This window comes from Aotus nancymaae, unplaced genomic scaffold (assembly GCF_030222135.1).
Source record: "Aotus nancymaae isolate 86718 unplaced genomic scaffold, 86718_ANA_hifiasm-v0.15.2.pri h1tg000031l, whole genome shotgun sequence".
Taxonomy (NCBI): Eukaryota; Metazoa; Chordata; class Mammalia; order Primates; family Aotidae; genus Aotus; species Aotus nancymaae.
In genome coordinates, this window is record NW_026988444.1 from 6128289 (window position 1) to 6146474 (window position 18186).

The 18186-nt window shown below is 53.1% G+C and overlaps 1 protein-coding gene across 4 annotated transcripts in view; it reads left to right on the plus strand.

Annotated features, from left to right (window-relative positions):
* The window catches only part of SNED1 (sushi, nidogen and EGF like domains 1), a 94075-nt gene that overhangs the window by 71216 nt on the left and 4673 nt on the right, over nt 1–18186 (plus strand). The window contains exons 25-31 of one of the 4 annotated variants that reach the window (XR_010344999.1): nt 322–466; nt 542–624; nt 1897–1995; nt 8761–8877; nt 9342–9429; nt 13535–13618; nt 14089–14592. Coding sequence is in view for 3 of the 4 variants with exons in the window: in XM_021665059.2 (XP_021520734.2) it covers nt 322–466; nt 542–624; nt 1897–1995; nt 8761–8877; nt 9342–9429; nt 13535–13618; nt 14555–14591 (653 nt within the window). In the remaining variant the exon portion in view is untranslated. Of the gene's footprint in view, nt 1–321; nt 467–541; nt 625–1896; nt 1996–8760; nt 8878–9341; nt 9430–13534; nt 13619–14088; nt 14593–18186 lie in introns of those variants that run through there. The other 3 variants (XM_021665059.2, XM_064383430.1, XM_064383431.1) reach the window with 3 other exon arrangements.

Genomic DNA, 18186 nt, shown 5'->3' on the forward strand with positions numbered 1-18186 from the left:
GGACCTGAGTCTGCGCCCGAGGGCAGGCCCCTGCCTTGCAGCTGGAGAAGTTGCGTGATGGGGGCGGGGCCTAGACTCAGCCCCTCCTCATGACTCCCAGGCCAGTGCATGTGTGTGTCATGGCTGCGCGTGGCTCCTCCTCAGAAGGGAACCCAGGGCGTCTGGGGAAGCCGCAAGTGCCGTGGATGACCACAGCCCACACGCACCCCCTTCCCTTCTCCAAGCACAGCTGAGTGTGGGAGGTGCCTCCTGTGCCACAGGGGCAGGGACAGGAGTGGAGGGCAGCCCCAGACCAGCCCCTTCCTCCCGCCTGCTCTGCAGCCCCCAGCGATGGCACCGACAGGCGCTGGCACCAGGGAGGACACCACCCTCGGGTGCTCAGGAACAGACCGCCCCCAGCACGCCTGCCAGAACTGCGCCTGCTCAATGACCACAGTGCCCCCGAGACCCCCACCCAGCCCCCCAGGTACACGCCCCACCCGTCGGCCCCACTCACCGAGGTGGCACTCTAGCTGTGGTGACCCTCCCACCCTCTCTGCAGGTTCTCGGAGCTTGTGGACGGCAGAGGGAGAGTGAGCGCCAGGTTCGGTGGCTCCCCCAGCAAAGCGACCACCGTGAGATCACGTGAGTGCCAGGGCCTCCCCACCCGCTTCGGTGGCCTCGCTGCCACTCTGACCAGGCCCTGTCCCCTCCATGATGAGACCACCCCCACCACAAGCGCAGTCTCCAGCCAGAGACCCCACCCCGACTGTGGGCAGCATGTGCCTCCAGGGCGGGAGGGGCGGCTCGTGAGGGCCTCCGTTGTCTGTGTGTGGGCGGAGGCGCCGGCTGCTGGCAGGGCGCACCAGGGAAGATAAACGTGTCAGAAGCAGGTCTGAGCCATTACGGCCCCCTTGTTTGCCGAGGTAGGGCTTGGTTTTGGTAAGCCGTGGGCAGGAGGCTATGAGGGTCTAACTTGCCGCTCCGAGTTGGTCCAGCAGTCCCATCACTGTCCTAGCAAGGTCTCCCGGCAGCAGGAGGCAGAGGGTCCAGATGCCTTGACCCTTCCCACCGGGTTTACCAGGTGAGGGCGCTCCGGGAATCTGCCTGTGATTCTGACGCAGAGACCCTGAGACTTGCTCGAGGGGTGAGGCAGGCACCACCTGCCCCAGAGGGGACCTCTCTGGCCCTTGCCTCTCACCCGGAAGGCCGAGTGCTTACCCTCATGGAATTCCCCAACAGAGCCTAGTCACCAGTTTCATGAACACGTTCTGAGCAAAAACTCCCCAGGCAGAGGAGGGAGGGGCATGCAGCAGGGAGAGTGACAAGGAAGGACCAGAGCCCGGGGTGGCTGCTGCACGGTGAGCAGGGGAGAGGGCGCCCAGAGGGTGTCTGGGGAGAAGGCAGGTGAGATCTGGAGTACAGCGAGCGTGTTGTATCTGCAGCCGTGGGAGCAGACACAAAATGCCCAAGGTTGTAGTGAGAACCCCGCACAGACGAGATGCAGTTGGGGGGGTGGGCATGAGGCAGGTCAGCAGAGACTGAGGGCAGATCAGAGAGAGCAGGGGGTGGAAGGGGAGGAATGCGTAATTTGACCCTAAGAAGGAGAAAGCAACTGTATCAGCCCTGAGAAGGATGGGGCCTCTCAGCACGGTCACAGTGACTGTCCCCAAAGCAGCTCTGATGAGGCCTGCAAGTGGAAGGCCCAGCCCCTCCACAGGGTCAGCAGGAGGGCGAGGGCCAGCCCTTCAGGGGAGGCAGTGCTGGGGCCAACAGATGCCAGGGCCACGCAGGGAGCCTGGTCCCCACCAGGGACTTTCTTGCTCTCAAGGTATAGAAGTACTCAAACGGGTGGCCCCAGGACCATCCTGGGTGCAAAGCAGCCGTGCGCTGTGGTCACCACCTGGCTTCTCCTAGAACCCACAGCCATGGCGCAGCTCGAGAACACAGAGGAAGCCCCCAAGCAGGTCAGCCTGGCCCTCCAGCTCCATGAACACGGCGACAAGGACATGGAAAGTAAGTGGGCGGTGCCGGTGGGGACTTTGGGACTGACTGCTCTCAGGGGCCTTAGAGGCTGCAGGCAGGAGGGCCCACCCCTGGTGAGGGACCAGGAAGCACAGAGTCTCCCTGAGGGGAGGCTGAGCACCAGGCACCCCAGTCTGGGAAGGGTGGGGAAGGCACACCACCAAGCAGTGGGAGCCCACAGATGGGCACAGGCCACAGGACCCACCCAAACCACCCAGGGTCTGCGCTGGAGAGACTGGCTTTGCTGCCGCCACCCCTCCCCTCCCCTCCTTTGCCTCCACATGCGACAGAGCCTACCCAGCCCCCACCTCTAGACGCCTCACCCCTCGCTTCTCCGAAGAGGAGCAGGCGGAGTCAGGATGGGGGAAGCAAAGGGAGCAGCCGCTGTGGAGCCCCGGCTTGAGGACCAGCTGGGCACTGTGGACACGGGTCACACAGGACCCGAACTGTCTCCTGGTCCAGGGCTCTGCCTCGTGAGAATCGAGGCATCTGCCCGGCACCTGCAGAAAGAGTGCCCAGAAGCCACGAGGCAGTTCCGCTCCGGGCAGCACTAAGAGATGTGTGTTCCTCACCCTGAGTCAGACTCGACCGCTCCCCGGCTTTAATCCTCTGGGCTGTGTCCCCCACAGACAGCTCTTCCAGCACCCGAGTCCCACCACAGACTCCGGCTGGGATCACCCTCAACCCAGCCCCAAAGAAGGCCTAGTACTTGGTAAGGTGTGAGCTGCCGAGCGCGGTCTCGCCCGCAAGGCCTTGCCCGCAGCTTCTCCAGGACACCTGTACACATCAGGGCCCCCGCGGTGCCCGCAGCTTCTCCAGGACACCTGTACGCATCAGGGCCCCTGCGGTGCCAGAGGGTGCGTTTGCAAGCATGGCTTCACCAACCCCTGAGTTCACATTCTCCCGCACCATATGAGGTCAGGACTTGCTCCTCGCCCCTGTGAGCGCCAGGAGGACGGGTTTGTGCATCTGCTGCCGTGAGTGAAGGCTTCTCTTAATTATTTAAGTCTGGCCCATTCACAGTGAAGACTCTCAAGTTGACCTTTAAGTGATCAGAAACAGACATTTCATCAGCTGGTTTGCATTATGTCAGCCCCTTTAAATACTAGCTGTTCATTTCCTAGAACTCAGAAACTGGAGGGGCCCGTGTTAGCTCTCCTGGGTCTTCGGCAGGGGAGATTCCAGAAGGGCTCGGGCCGGCCCCGCGGTCACTGGAGTCAGGTAGCATTGGCCAGCGTCAATGCTCATGCCCTGGTGGGTGCAAACGGCGTTAAGTGTAGCAGGCAGAGCAGAGTCATCAGCGGCCCCTCCGTGTGCACACCAGTTACCATCTTGGGTTCCTGTTGACCCTCACACGGGCTTCCTTTTATTTCGTTAGTCGGCCTTTGAATAGCGGCCTTAAGTCAAGAACCCCCCTGAACTGGAATGTGAACGATACCTTGCGTCTTGCTGCCGTACGGCCTGTGCCCCCCGTTCAGCTAGCCGTGATCCTGAACTTTGTGCTTAGAATTCCTGTGGGGAGAGTGATTCTGTCACACGTGTATGTGCGGCAGAACAGTCAGTGAGTTTTCTTTGCAAGGTAAGTGTCTTGCCACGTGTGACCGTTAGACCTGCGTTTCCCCCGCATTCTCAGACGGAGGTTGGCCCATGCAACCTGGGAGGCGGTGGCTTAGGCACACCCGCTACCGAGCAGGCGCCACTGGGTGAAGTCACCAGCTCTTCCCCTCTGTGCGGGGAACACGGAGGTTGTGTTTGGCTGGCGTGAGCAGTGCTGCAGCGGATGTTCCCGTACAGGGCTTCCAGTGTGTGTGCAAGCGGAAATGCTAGACCTAGGATGAGGACGTGTGAATGTCCAAATTACACGAGAACTTCGCTAAGTCATTTTCTTCTTCTTTTTTTTTTTTTTTTCCAGACAGAGTCTCGCTCTGTCGCCAGGCCCCAGGCTGGAGTGCAGTGGCGCGATCTCGGCTAACTGCAACCTCCGCCTCCTGGGTTCAAGCAATTCTCCTGCCTCAACCTCCTGAGTAGCTGGAACTACAGGTGTGCACCACCACGCCCAGCTAATTTTTGTAGAGATGGGGTTTCGCCACGTTGGCCAGGATGGTCTCGATCTCTTGACCTTGTGATCTGCCCGCCTCGGCCTCCCAAAGTGCTGGTTACAGGGGTGAGCCACCACGCCCAGCCTGCCAAGTCATTTTCTAAGTGGTGACAGCAGTCTCCACTCCTGCAGCAGTGACTAAGAGGTGCAGTTAATCCCCGGCCTCTCCAGAACTAGGTTGTGCCGGGTTTGAGACCCCGCAGGCAGAATGGGTGTCTGCAAGCCCTGGGATCTGGGATGTATCTCCTGAGCACTGATGTGATTGTGCATCCCCTCATGGCAGCCACCAGAGGTGCTGGCTCTTCTGCGAAATGCCTGGTCATGCCTTTCGACTTTTTCTTGGGTTATTTGTACTTAATCATTTGTCAGAGTTTTTATATGTTTCAAAACACGCTGTAGGGTTGCTGTTAAGATGTCTCTGGACAATTGTGTACAGTGTGGTAATGGCCGAAGCATAGGCATTTAGATCAATGGAAAAGAATTGAGGGTCCAGAAATAAACCACAAGGGGGTTTATTCAACAAGGGGGCCAAGACCATTCAGTGCCGAAAGAATAGTCTTCTCAGCAAACGGTGCTGGGTCAACTGGATGTCCACGTGCAAAAGAATGAGGCTGGACCCTTCCTACCGTATTCCTCATGACACAGACGGACCAACAAGCTAATGTTAGGAGCTAAAACCAAAACTTAGAAGAAAACACAGGAGTAAATCTTCATGACCTTGGATTTGGCAGAACAGAGGGTCCTTAGGCCCAACAAGAAAAGGATGAGCAGTAACAAATGTATCTATATGTGAACTGCTCTTCATCAAAACTTAGAACTCCTGCGCCTCAAAGGATGCTGTCCAGAAAGGGAATTGACAGCCTGCAGAGTGGAGGAAACAGCTGCGAATCCTACCGGTAGGACACTGTCTCTAAACTGAAGAACTCTTACAACTGCATCATAAAAACACAACCCCATGTAAAAATGGGCAAAGGCCCTAAACAGACATTTCTTCGAGGAAGATGTACGAATGGCCAGTAAGCACACCGAAAAGATGCTTACCATCATTAGTCACCAGGGACATGCAAATCACAGCCGCTAGAGTGGCGGGAATTGAAAAGTCAGATCATAGTAAGCATTGGTGAGGACATGGAGGATCAGCACCCTCTGCTCTGCTGGAATGTAAAGTTGTGTAGCTGCTTTGGGGGAAAAAAAAGTCAGGCAGTTCCTTAAAGGATTGCCAAGAAATTTCAGGCTATCCTCCGTGATCTTAATGTTAGTAGTAATACTTGTATTGTTATTTTGAAATGATTACATGTGTATGTTAGGATAAAGAAAATAATTGTTAGTTAATGCCACCAAGATTTTCAGTGTAAAGAATTAAAAATATAATATGAAAGAAATTAAAAACTTGTTTGTTTTGGCCGGGCACGGTGTCTCACGCCTATAATCGCAGCACTTGGGAGGCTGAGAGAGGCGGATGACTTGAGGTCAGGAATTTGACACCAGGCTGCTCAACATGGTGAAACCCCATCTCTACTAAAAATACAAAAATCAGCCAGGCTTGGTGGCAGGTGCCTGTAATCCCAGCTACTCAGGAGGCTGAGGCAGGAGAATCGCTTGAACCCGAGAGGCGGAGGTTGCAGTGAGCTGAGATTGCACCACCGCCCTCCAGCCTGGGTGACAGAGCAAGACTCCATCTTTAAATAAAGAAAGAAAGAAATAAGAATATTGTCTGTCCTTTGATTCTGTTAATTTGAAATGGAAATATTAGTATGAACTCGTAATGTTTATTTATTTTTTAAATCTAACTTTCTAGTTCAATTCATTGAAAGGCCTGAAGCTGTGGCGCCCACCGTAGGGAGTAGCATGAGCGCCCAGGCTACGGGGTCTACATCTCGTTCTCACCAGGAAACCAGTGATCTGTGGAGAAATAAGCCCAGGACATGCTGTGTAAAAAGAAAGCAAGCTTTCAAAACAGCAGACCACGTCCTGAGGGCAGGGAGCCACCTGCAGGGCTCTGCTGGCCAGAGACAGAATCCGTGGAGCATCAGCAACAGTGCTGACAGCAAAAAGGACAGAATCCCATCAGACACGTCAGCCTCTGCGTCCTCATCATGATACTCAAAAAGAAAAAGCAGCTTAGTGGGCAGCTGTAGAGCCTTCCGAGGACGGACTCGGTCTGCAGCAACGCAAGTAAAGGAGCAGGATGGAGCCTTCACCTGCCTTGCCTGGTGGACCACGGTCCAGGGTGACCACGGGCAGGGGAGGGAAAGCCTGTCTTCACAGACCACTCTCCAGCGGGGGAGGGCAGGAGCGACACGGTCACACAGGCCTGCGAGAGGACAGTCCTTGGATCAGGGATCTTGACGCCTTGCTCGAGCCATCGGGGGCAAGACCTTGCTCGAGCCATCGGGGACTTTATTCTGGGTTGGTCAAACTGCCAACGCTGGACCAGTGACCAGTCCTCGTGTCTCGTGGCGGGACTCGGACACATCACAGGCCGCCTGGGGTGGCTGGGGGTGCACGAGCATCCCTGAGAAGCAGCCCTGCAAAGACCCTCTGAATCTGAATCCTAGGAAGGCCCTCTCTGTAATCAGACTTTACAGGAAACGGGGGTGGGAACGAGTGAGCAGTGAGCCACATCCAGGCAGGGACTCCGAGCACCTTGTGTTTTCCGTGAATAAAGCGGGAGGATGGAGACGAGGCGACATGGAGGCCCTTAGGAGCCCTCACCAGGTTAGACCTTAAGTTACCACACTCCTGAGACAACCGGGGAGATTCGAACGTGACCTGGGATTTCTCATGATGTTGAGGCACGACTGTGGTTATGTAAATATTAGATACTGCTGCCGTGTTCACAGGAGCAGTGGTATCTGTGAGCTGCTTTGAAATTCTGCAACAAGAGAAAGAGGGCGACAGAGGTGAAAACGGATGAAGCCGGGCTGGCCGGTGTGGATCAGTGTTGAAGCTGAGTGCGTGGATCTCTTCCTGCTCACATGTTGTGGGTTTGAACATTTCCGTAATAAAGGGTTTCTTTTTTTAAAAAGCCCACAACTCATTTTAAGCATATCAAGAAAGGCAAAAAAGACGGCCGGGCGTGGTGGCTGACGCCTGAGATCCCTGCACTTTGGGAGGCCGAGGCAGGCGGATTATGTAAGGTCAGGAGTTCGAGACCAACCTGGCCAAAATGCCAAAATGCTGTCTTTACTAAAAATACAAAAATTAGCCAGGCGTGGAGGCGGGTGCCTGTAATCCCAGCTGCTCAGGAGGCTGAGGGGAAGAATGGCTTGAACCAAGGAGGTGGAGGTGGCAGCGAGCCGAGATGGCACCACTGCACTCCAGCCTGGGCGACAGAGCAAGACTCCATCTCAGTTTTTTTTAAAAAAGGCAAAAAGACAAGGAAAGCCCCAGAGGATGAGCAGAGAAAGGAGGAAAGCCAAAGGGAGTCCAGCGAGGAAGGAGGAGTGGCCAGGGCTCGGGACCAGCATGGACAGCAAGGCCTGGGGCGGCCGCATCGTGGGGTGGGCACGCAGGGAGGCTGTGAAGAGCAGATGAGGAGGAGTGCGGTGGGGGGCGCTGGGCTGGATGGTTGAGGGAGACGGGGCCTTACTCAGTGTTAGACACGGTGTCTCACGCCTATAATCCCAGCACTTTGGGAGGCCAAGGCAGGTGGATCACGAGGTCAAGAGATCGAGACCATCCTGGTCAACATGGTGAAACCCTGTCTCTACTAAAAATACAAAAAATTAGCCGAGCATGGTGGTGCACGCCTGTAATGCCAGCTACTCAGGAGGCTGAGGCAGGAGAATTGCTTGAACCCAGGAGGCGGAGGTTGCGGTGAGCCGAGATAGCGCCATTGCCCTCCAGCCTGGGTAACGAGGGAAACTCCATCTCAAATAAAAAAAAAAATTAAAACAGGAATCTTAAGAAAGCTAAAAAAATAATCATAAGGAGAAAAATAAGGACAGAGCGAACACAAATGGAGAAATGTGAGCTGGCCCCTTCCTGTGTCACTGTGGCCAGGCGGCTCTGCACAGAGGGCCCCGTTAGAGGACCAGGAGGGGCCTTGGGAGCCAAGCAGCAGAAACCCTGTTCAGGGGCAAAGTCAGCAAAGGGCAGGGCTGGGGGAGGGGCCCCAGGCTAGAGGAGGCTCAGCACTGAAGGCCCCGCTCCTCCCTCCCTCTCTCCCTCCTCCTCTCCCTCCCTCCATCCCTCCCTCCCTCCCTCCTCCTTCTCTCCCTCCCTCCCTCCCTCCTCCTCTCCCTCCCTCCCTCCCTCCCTCCCTCCCTCCTCCTTCTCTCCCTCCCTCCCTCCCTCCTCCTCTCCCTCCCTCCCTCCCTCCATCCCTCCCTCCCTCCCTCCTCCTTCTCTCCCTCCCTCTCTCCCTCCTCCTCTCCCTCCCTCCCTCCCTCCCTCCTCCTCCTCGTTCATCTTCCTTCCAGTAATGAGGTCAGAGCTGGGCACGCTGAGGCCTGTCTCCTCTGCTCTCTCTGCACCTGAACTGGGAACACGCTCTAGGGCCCAGAGGTGTTTAGGAGGCCACCGCAGCACGCCACGGGGGAGTGCACGGCCACCCTGCATCAGGCCAGGTCATCGAGGAAGGGACAGCAGCGTGTCCATGAGGCAGGCCTGACCTGGGGTCCCAGTGACTAACCTCTTGTGACCGCTGTTTTCAGATGCCCCTGGAAACTGTTCAGAAAACCCCTGTCAGAACGGAGGCACCTGCGTACCAGGCACGGACGCCCACGGCTGTGACTGCGGGCCAGGGTTCAAAGGCAGACGCTGTGAGCTTGGTAAGTCAGGGCTTGGCCTCAGGGTGCCCCTCCCAACACAGCCTGTGCCTCCAGCTAGGGCTATTGGGCCACAGCTGGGTTTGCCACAGGAGCCTGCAAACCATGAGGTGCCAGACGGGCCCAAGACTTCCCAGTCCAGGCAGGGAGCCTGGTGACCAGGCTGACCCGTGAGCCACGGGGGCTGTGCCGCCGCTCCAAGCACCAGGATGAGCGGTGCCGCCCGTCACAGGGGTCAGAACAGCCACAGCATGCGAGGCACGGCTGGGGAGGGCTCGCTGACCCCAGCCAGGACGGCGTCAGGAGGGGAAACTCACCCACTCCACCACACGACCCGCCCTGGCCTTAGAGGAAGCCAGCCTGCAGACCTCGGGCCCTCTCCCTCGGCACGGGCACGGCCTCAGGAGGGCAGGAGGAGTGCAGCGTCAGGAGCCCCTGGCGAGCGCTGCCCCTGTTCTTTGTCGCAGCCTGTATAAAGGTGTCCCGCCCCTGCACAAGGCTGTTCTCCGAGACCAAGTCCTTTCCCGTCTGGGAGGGAGGCGTCTGTCACCACGTGTAAGTTGGTTCCATCCTCCACCTTACCACATTGGTCGTGTGTTCTTGACTCCTCCAAGTGCTTTCTCAAAGCTACCCACCTAACCCCGACGAGGGATGGTGGCTGCAGTCACAGAAGGGACTTGCTTTGACCACCAATTCCCTCCGTGTCGCAAATGAGGCAACTGAGGCAGAAAAACCCAATAACTGCCCCAGGTCCACGCGGCTCAGAAGCAGCGGCTTAGAAGAAGCCATCAGGCCTTCCTTTCCCACACACCAGCCCAGCCCCACTGGATGGCACAGCCAACTGATGTGACCTTCCCCTCTTCTCTTCCTCAGAGCTCCCTGAAAAAACACACGGGTCATGAGAACGCCAGCCCCAGTTTTGCCGTTAACTCATGATCTCCAAAACGGGTTGTGGAGGGAGAGCTGCCCAGCTCATCTCTTAGGACCTTTCTTGCTAACGCTCTGTGACTCAGTGGGTCACACAATCGATTTAGCCAACAGATGACACTGAGCACCTGCTGTGTGCCGCACCGTGTTCCAGACACTCAGTGCACATCAGAACAGGGCAGACCAGAGCCCTGCCTTCAGGAGCCGTTCACTGCAGATGAGGGCACAGACAGTAGACAGCAGTGAGTGTGTGGTGTGTGCTTGGCAGGTGGCTAGTGCAAAGGCAAGACGGACCAGATGACAGGGCAGGACTAGGAGAGCCTGTGGGGGACGGGCGGGCGCTGCTGCAGCAAGGCGGTGCTCAGGCCAGCTCCCGGACAGGGCGAGGCTGAACAGACATGCAGGAGGGAAGAACATTCCAGGCAGCCAGAGGACCAGTTACCAAGCCGTGTAGACAGCCCACTGAATTTGGATTCTGTGCAGTGGCAGTCAGAATCCACAGTATCTACCATCTTCCAGCTGTGCTTACTTATGCCGGGGCCTGCTGGTGGCCATCAGGTGTCCAACAAGAAGATCCTTCACTTCCTAAGGGCATTCCGTCCTTTCACTTTTAACCTGTCTGCATATTTCAAGTGCCTTTCTTGTATCTGACACAGCGGGGTCTCGCTTTCTACCTAGTCTGACGGTCTGTTTTTATTGGAGTGTTTACACCATGTGCGTCCCCTTCCACGTAGTGACTGATGTGGTTGGATGTAACTTTGGATTTTTAGGGCTCCATGTTACCTCCGCTACGGGCTCCCTGGCTGTACGTCTTTGGTTCACTGTTGAGTGGCTGCTCTGGGATTTGCCACACATATCTTCAACTTAACACAATGTACGTTGAATTACTACCGTACGAATTCAGTATGATGGCAGCATCTGGGATTCACCACACACACCTGCAGCGTAACGCGGTTCCCTCTAATTACTGTCACGCTTCACTTTCCCTCCCATCCTTCGAATTGTTGTTAGACTTTCTACTTCCACGTGTGCTGTGAGCTGCACTATGTTATTTTTGCACTGACTTGCTTTAGACGCTGAAAGTATTTTGTATTTACTTGCACATCTGCCTGCCGGCTCAGCACCCCTCATTCCTTTTGGCAGATCGAAGATGCCATCTGATAGCCGTTCTCTTTGCCACAAGAGCTCGACTCTAACCTCCCGTGGCAAAGGTCTGCAGGCGCTGAATTCTCCCTGCGTTTGTTCGTCTGCACAGGTTTTTCTTTCACCTTCATTTTTGAAGAATATATTTGCTGAATATAGACTTCTTGATTGACAGTATATTTTTTCTTTCATGACTTTAAAGCTGTCATGCCTTTGTCTTCTGGCTTGTGTAGTTTCAGACAAGAGGACTGCAGTCATTCTTACCGTGTTACACTGCACGGAATGTGTCTTCCTGCCTGTTACGTTTGCCCTTTATTACTGTTTTGGACAATTTAATTATGATGTGCTTTGGCACGGCTATGTTTTGATTCTCTGGAGTTTGTTAAGCTTCTTGTCTTTCTAGGGTTTCAGTTTTGTCAACCTGGTAAACTTTTTGCCTTATTTCTTCATACATTTTTTCTATCCCTCCATTTCTTCTACTTCTGGGACTCCGGTTATGCATGTGTTAGATACTGTCCCACAGGTCACTGCAGCTCTCCTCAACTTTTTCAGACTATTCTCTTCCTTTTTGGCAGATTCTATTGCTGTGCATTCAAGGTCATTGATCTTTTCTTCTGCAGCGTCTAGTCTACCATTAAATCTGTTCAACCAGATTTTTGTTTCAGATACTGTGTTTCACCATCTCCAGAAGTTCCGTTTAGCTCTTTCTTAGATCCTCCAATTTCTGTGTTATCTTTACATTTTCCTGTAGATCACTGACCATGTGGAGCAATTTTAAGGTCCTTGTGTGCTATTTCTGTCACTCAACGTTTGGGTCTTTTTGTATTTGATTATTTTTCTCTAAGTTATGGGTCACTTTTTTGATTATTCAAATCATTCTGGAATGTCTTACAGTTTTTTTCTTGGATGCTGGGCGTTATAAGTTTTATGTTAATGAATGCTGTATTTTGTTGTTTTCAAGAATGTTGTTTTTCTCCGGAAGGCATTATCTGAGCATAGTTTGATCCTTCTGAGGCTTGTTTTAGGGTGGCTTTAGAGTAGCCTTTATTCTGGGGTTAATTCTGCCCTACTTCTACGGCACGGCCTTTCTGGGGTTTCTTTTCTTTCTTTTTTAAGATGGAGTCTCGCTCTGCCACCCAGGCTGGAATGCAGTGGAGCAATCTCAGCTGACTGCAGCCTCCGCCTCCCTGGTTCAAGTGATTCTCCTGCCTCAGCCTCCTGAGTAGCTGGGATTACAGGTGCATACCACCATGCCCAGCTAATTTTTGTATTTTAGTAGAGCCAGGGTTTCACCGTGCTGGCCAGGCTGGTCTTGAACTCCTGACCTCAAATGATCGGCCCGCTTCAGCCTACCAAAGTGCTGGGATTACAGGAGCGAGCCACCATGCCTGGCCCTTTCTGGGGTTTCTATGGAATGGCCTGTCGTTAAACAGGATCTCTCTACTCTGGCTCTGGAAATTGTTCAACTCCTCAGTAGTTCTTCTTTGCCTGGCCCTATGGGGGTGCACCCTATGCATGCACAGCTTATTTCCATGCACAGGCCCAAGGGGAGCCTGTCACAGGTTTCTGGGAGTCCCTCCTCTTCAGTACTCTGCCCCACAAATTCCAGCTGCCTCTGCCTCTCCAACTTCAATCTCTGTTTCCTTCACTCAGTGTGACCACTGCTTGGATCCCCTTCCTTTCTCTGTGATGCCGTCCAGAACTTTCTCTAGGCTGAATTCCAGGCTGATCGCAGGGCTCATCTCACTTGCTTCTCTTCTCTCAGGGATGACAGTCTTACGTTGTCTGTTTTCCAACATTGACATATAGTTACTTACTATATTTTGTCCAGTTCTCTGGTTGTTTACACTGGGAGGTTAATTCCAGATTCTCTTACTCTTTCTCGTCCAGAAATGGAAGTCTTGCCACCGGTTTTAAATCCTAAAGCTTCTGTGAGACTTAGTACATCTCACCGAACTCCTTGGATAGCTCTGACATTTGAGAACTTTAACAAAAGACACAACACTTTTTCATCCATTATTATCTACAAACCTGGAGAGAGGTGGTCTGAGTAAGTCCCATTTTACATGCAGCTGAGGCTTCAAACTTCAAGAAACTTGCTCAAAGTAGCCTGATCAATAAATGGAAGAGGCAGGACATGAAATCAGGTCTCGTGTTGTGCAGTGCCTACATCTGAATCCTGAATACCCAACGCTTCTCAAACTTCTCTGTGAAATACCCAGAAAAACAGAAAAGTGAGGTCATACCTTCCCAAGGCCTCGGGCCAAGCGGCCTGCCTCTAGCATGGACGTGCTTTTGAAATTTCGCATTTTATCTTTGAGTACCATGGGCTTTGTCAGTGCTCATCAGCATGCACATTAAAATGGGTTTATTTTACGTATATTATTGTGCCTCAGTAAATATATTACCAATCACATGATCTTTATGTTAGACATTTTAATACATCAACAGGAGGTAACGTTTCATTAAAATCACAGCTTTTCCCCCCGACACCTTCCTGTTTACCTGTGGATTCACAAAGCCTAGGTTAAGCAGTTGGGCGACATTTTGCTTCACTGTCTGGTTTTACCAAGCTTTCTTGTGACAACAGGTATAAACGAGTCTACAGAGTTCACCAAGACATCTGCTTCAAAGAGAGCTGTGAAAGCACCAGCGTCAAGAAAGCCCCAAACAGGTGCCTCTGGGGAGCAGGCCATGCTGTGCCCTGCACGTGGCTCACAGGGTGACGGGCAGGGGTGGCAGGTGCTGTGGCTGCTGCAGGCCTGTGGGCTGAGCCAGGCGGGCCACTTCCCAGACAGGCAGCCCCTGGGCAGCCATGTTCTGCTACGAGACTTATGTCCATATATGTGCACGTGAGCGCACAGAGGGGCACAGCCAGGCATGCTGGGTGCTCAGGGGAGGCCACATGCTGGGTGCTGGGTGGTCACCCTGGTTGTGCATATTCACACAGAACATGGTGCTACACTTGGGAAGCACAGGGTGTTATTGACAGCCCCGAGTATTTAACGGCCAATATAGTGCCCCGCTGTTTACTTTTTATTCACTCACACCCACCCAGGTTCTTTCCCCAGAGGGTTCAAGGTAGTTAATTACTCCTGTCTGGGGTTCACTGAAAGAAGTGCCTGAGAACATTGTATCTTTCAGAATCAGAGTTGAAACCTGTCATCATCCGCACAGACCAACAGGTAGATGCACACACGTGTTTTGCACTACCAGTGTCAGGGCAATAGCCACACACGTGTTTTGCACTACCAGTGTCAGGCAAGGCCGCAGCCTGCACTCACCAGCTGCGCCGCCCAGCCTGCGCGTGTCACCCAGCTCTTCCCTAGGATAGCTCTTGCCTGCTTTCTCCCACGTCCGTCCTTCTCCTTCTGACTCACATCCAGCTAGGTGTCTAGCCTTCTCATTCCACGACTGTCTCAAGCCAGGTGGGTACGCACGAACTGAAATGCTCATCTCCACATCAGTGTCTGGACTAATGGTGTCCCTCACCCTGAAATGTACCTGAGCTAAAGGCAGGATTTCAGCAGGCATCCTGGACTGAGGTAGCTGTAGGATTCAAGGTACACAGTCTCTTTGTCATTAAACGACTTTTCTCTAATTATTTCAGGAAACAAAGTAAGAGTCAGACACTGGAGAAATCTTAAGGTACGTCCCTGCTGCTCCTGCACCACTACCACAGAGCTGCTGCGAAGTGGGGGCGACTGCCCAGCCCCGGGCTCTGGGGGTGCCGCTGCCTACTTAGTAAGCACCCCGGGCTCTGGGGGTGCCGCTGCCTACTTAGTAAGCACCCCGGGCTCTGGGGGTGCCGCTGCCTACTTAGTAAGCACCCCGGGCTCTGGGGGTGCCGCTGCCTACTTAGTAAGCACCCCGGGCTCTGGGGGTGCCGCTGCCTACTTAGTAAGCACCCCGGGCTCTCGGAGTGATGCTTCCTACTTAGTAAGCACCCCGGGCTCTCGGGGTGCCGCTTCCTACTTAGTAAGCACCCTGGGCTCTGGGCGTGCCGCTGCCTACTTAGTAAGCACCCTGGGCTCTCGGAGTGATGCTTCCTACTTAGTAAGCACCCTGGGCTCTCGGGGTGATGCTTCCTACTTAGTAAGCACCCTGGGCTCTCAGGGTGCCGCTGCCTACTTAGTAAGCACCCTGGGCTCTGGGGGTGCCGCTGCCTACTTAGTAAGCACCCTGGGCTCTCGGGGTGATGCTTCCTACTTAGTAAGCACCCTGGGCTCTCGGGGTGATGCTTCCTACTTAGTAAGCACCCCGGGCTCTCGGGGTGATGCTTCCTACTTAGTAAGCACCCTGGGCTCTCAGGGTGCCGCTGCCTACTTAGTAAGCACCTGGGCTCTCGGGGTGATGCTTCCTACTTAGTAAGCACTGCTACAGGAAGCTTAGCAATGTGCTGCTGTGTTACAGACTGCCAGGCCAGCAAGGTTTCAGAATTCCCCAAGGGGAAACAGACGTGAACCTGGTCTAGCCGCTGACAAATACATCTTCAGGTGGAAATGCGGCTCTCTGTGGGTAGGGGCAGACCCCACTAGATCAGCTGCAGTGGGAGGAAGAGGCAGGAGGGTGGGCACTTAGAGAGGCTGGAAGACCACTAGCACCTGGGAGGAGGGGTGTGGGCAGTGGGAGGACCTGGGCTGCTGAGGAGTTCCGGAGGTTCCAAGAGAGATCTGAGGGAGCGCTGCCCAGATCTTGTGAACGGCCTTCTATCAGAACTAAACATACGGCAGGGGCCTTGAGCACTTAATACTTAGAAAGTCTCAAAGACTGTCTCTCACTAGGAGACTCATAACAGACAGTGGACTCGGACATTCATAAATCCTGGAATGAAAAAACTTCTATTTGTTTAAGCTAGCGTTTCCCAACTCTTTTCACAACCAGACCCCCATCCTGCCTCCACCGCCCTAACTGCTGAATCTTAAAGAGCACTGGTATTCTTCACAATGGTTTGCAAAAGACTGGGATGTACCATAAAACCCATCTACAACCTGTAATGAGTTTCATGCTGACTGTAATTTCTTGTCAACATGTCACTGTGCATGAAGGATGAATTTCTGGCTGGCCTAGGGCAGCTTTACTACTCCTGCCCCTTAAACGAGCCTTCGCAGTTCCTCTTCCTGGTGGCACAGATGAGAGTGACGCAGCCTTGGGTAACAAGCCACTTCGAACAGGTCTATGTCTTGTTATATGCTAAAAAAAAAATAAGGACAAACAGAAGCAAAAGAGCTTTTGAGGTATAGGCTCACACCAGAGGAAGAGTGTCCACAGCACCTGAGGGGAAGGGCCTGGGCCAGAGCTTTGCCAATGGCAGGAACTTGAGCTCAGAGTTGGCCGTGACAGAGCGCATGCATCTGCCATTTCAGATGCGGAAAGTCTCCCGAAGAGAGCAGCTGGCAGCATCCCCTCCCCCTCCCCCTCCAAAGACACACACACCAAACACTCCAGGCTTGTAAGCAATTTACCGCAGGAGTGTCGCTTAGCAGTGGAGATGCATTCTGAGAAATGCTTTGTGAGGCGATTAGCACGTACTTGGAACACACTGAGATGGCAGCCGCATGGCAGAGCCTGTGCTCCGGGGCTGCACACCACAGCGTGTTACTGAATACTGTAGGCGGTTGTAACACAGCGCTGTGTGTATCTAAAACACATCTAAACAGAGAAAAGCTACAGTAAAAATATGGTATAAAAGACAAGAAAGGGTACACCTGTGCAGGGCGCTTAACATAACTGGAGTGTGCAGGGCTGCAAGTGCACAGTAATACATTAGTTCTTCAGTAATCAGTTAACCTTAGCTTACTGTAACTTCTTACTTTATAAATTTTTAATTTTTTTTTACTTATTAACTCTTTGTAATAACAGCTTAAAATACAAACACACTGTACAGATGTTCAAAATTGTTTTCTTTCCATCCTTTTTTTTGAGACGGAGTCTTGCTCTTCTTACCCAGGCTGGAGTGCAGTGGTGCGATCTCGGCTCACTGAAACCTCCGCCTCCTGGGTTCAGGCAGTTCTCCTGCCTCATGCTCCAAGTAGCTGGGACTACAGGCATGTACCACCACGCCTGGCTAATTTTTTGTATTTTTAGTAGAGATGGGGTTTTTAGTGTTAGCCAGGATGGTCTTGATCTCCTGACCTCGTGATACACCCACTTCAGCCTCCCAAAGTGCTGGGATTACAGGCATGAGCCAGCATGCCCGGCTCTTTCTATCCTTATTCTCAGTGTTTTTTCTGTTTTTAAAACTGTTGTCTTTAACTTTTGTTAAAAACCGAACCCCACACACACATTAGCCTAGGCCTACACAGGATCAGGATCATCCGCTTCACTTCCTTCCACTTCCACATCTTGTCCCAGTAACACACGTGAAGCTGTTCACCTCCTAGGATAATGACGCCTTCTGGATGCCTCCTGAAGGACCTGCCTGAGGCCGTTTTACAGTTGACTTTGTTTTATAAGTAGAAGGAGTACACTCTAAAATAATGAAGAGTACAGTAAATACATAGACCAGTAATATCACAAATGATCACGGTCAAGTGTTATAAACTGTACATAATTGTATGTGCTAGACTTTTATACACCAGGCAGTGCAGTAGGTCTGTATACACCAGCATCACCACAAACACAGAGAATTCTTCCAGCACTTTGGGAGGCCGGGGCCAGCAGATCACTTGAGGTCAGGAGTTGGAGACCAGCATGGCCAACATAGCAAAACCCCGTCTCTACTAAAAATACAAAAATTAGCCAGGCGTGGTGGCAAGCGTCTGTAATCCCGGCTACTCAAGAGGCTGAGGCAGGAGAATCGTTTCAACCCAGAAGGCAGAGGTTGCAGTGAGCTGAGATTGTACCACTACGCTGCAGCCTGAGCAACTGAGAGAGACTCTCTGTCTCAAAAAAAAAAAAAGTCATGGCTGACCTCAGCTCCACTGTAATCTCATGAGACAACTGTCATGCCCATGGTCCTTCATCATGCAGTGCCTGACTGCGCTAGGATTACAAATCCAACATAATTTGGGTTTGAGATGTTTGTGTTGTGGTAAGTCACCTGAAATATTAATGCATCGTTTTATTTATTTTCTAATAGAGATGGGGTTTCACCATGTTGGGCAGGCTGGTCTCAAACTCCTGACCTCAGGTGATCCACCCACCTCGGCCTCTCAAAGTGCTGGTATTACAGGCATGAGCCACCGCGCCCAGCCGTATATCATTTTAAGTTTTCCTAGCACATCCACTTCTATAAAAACA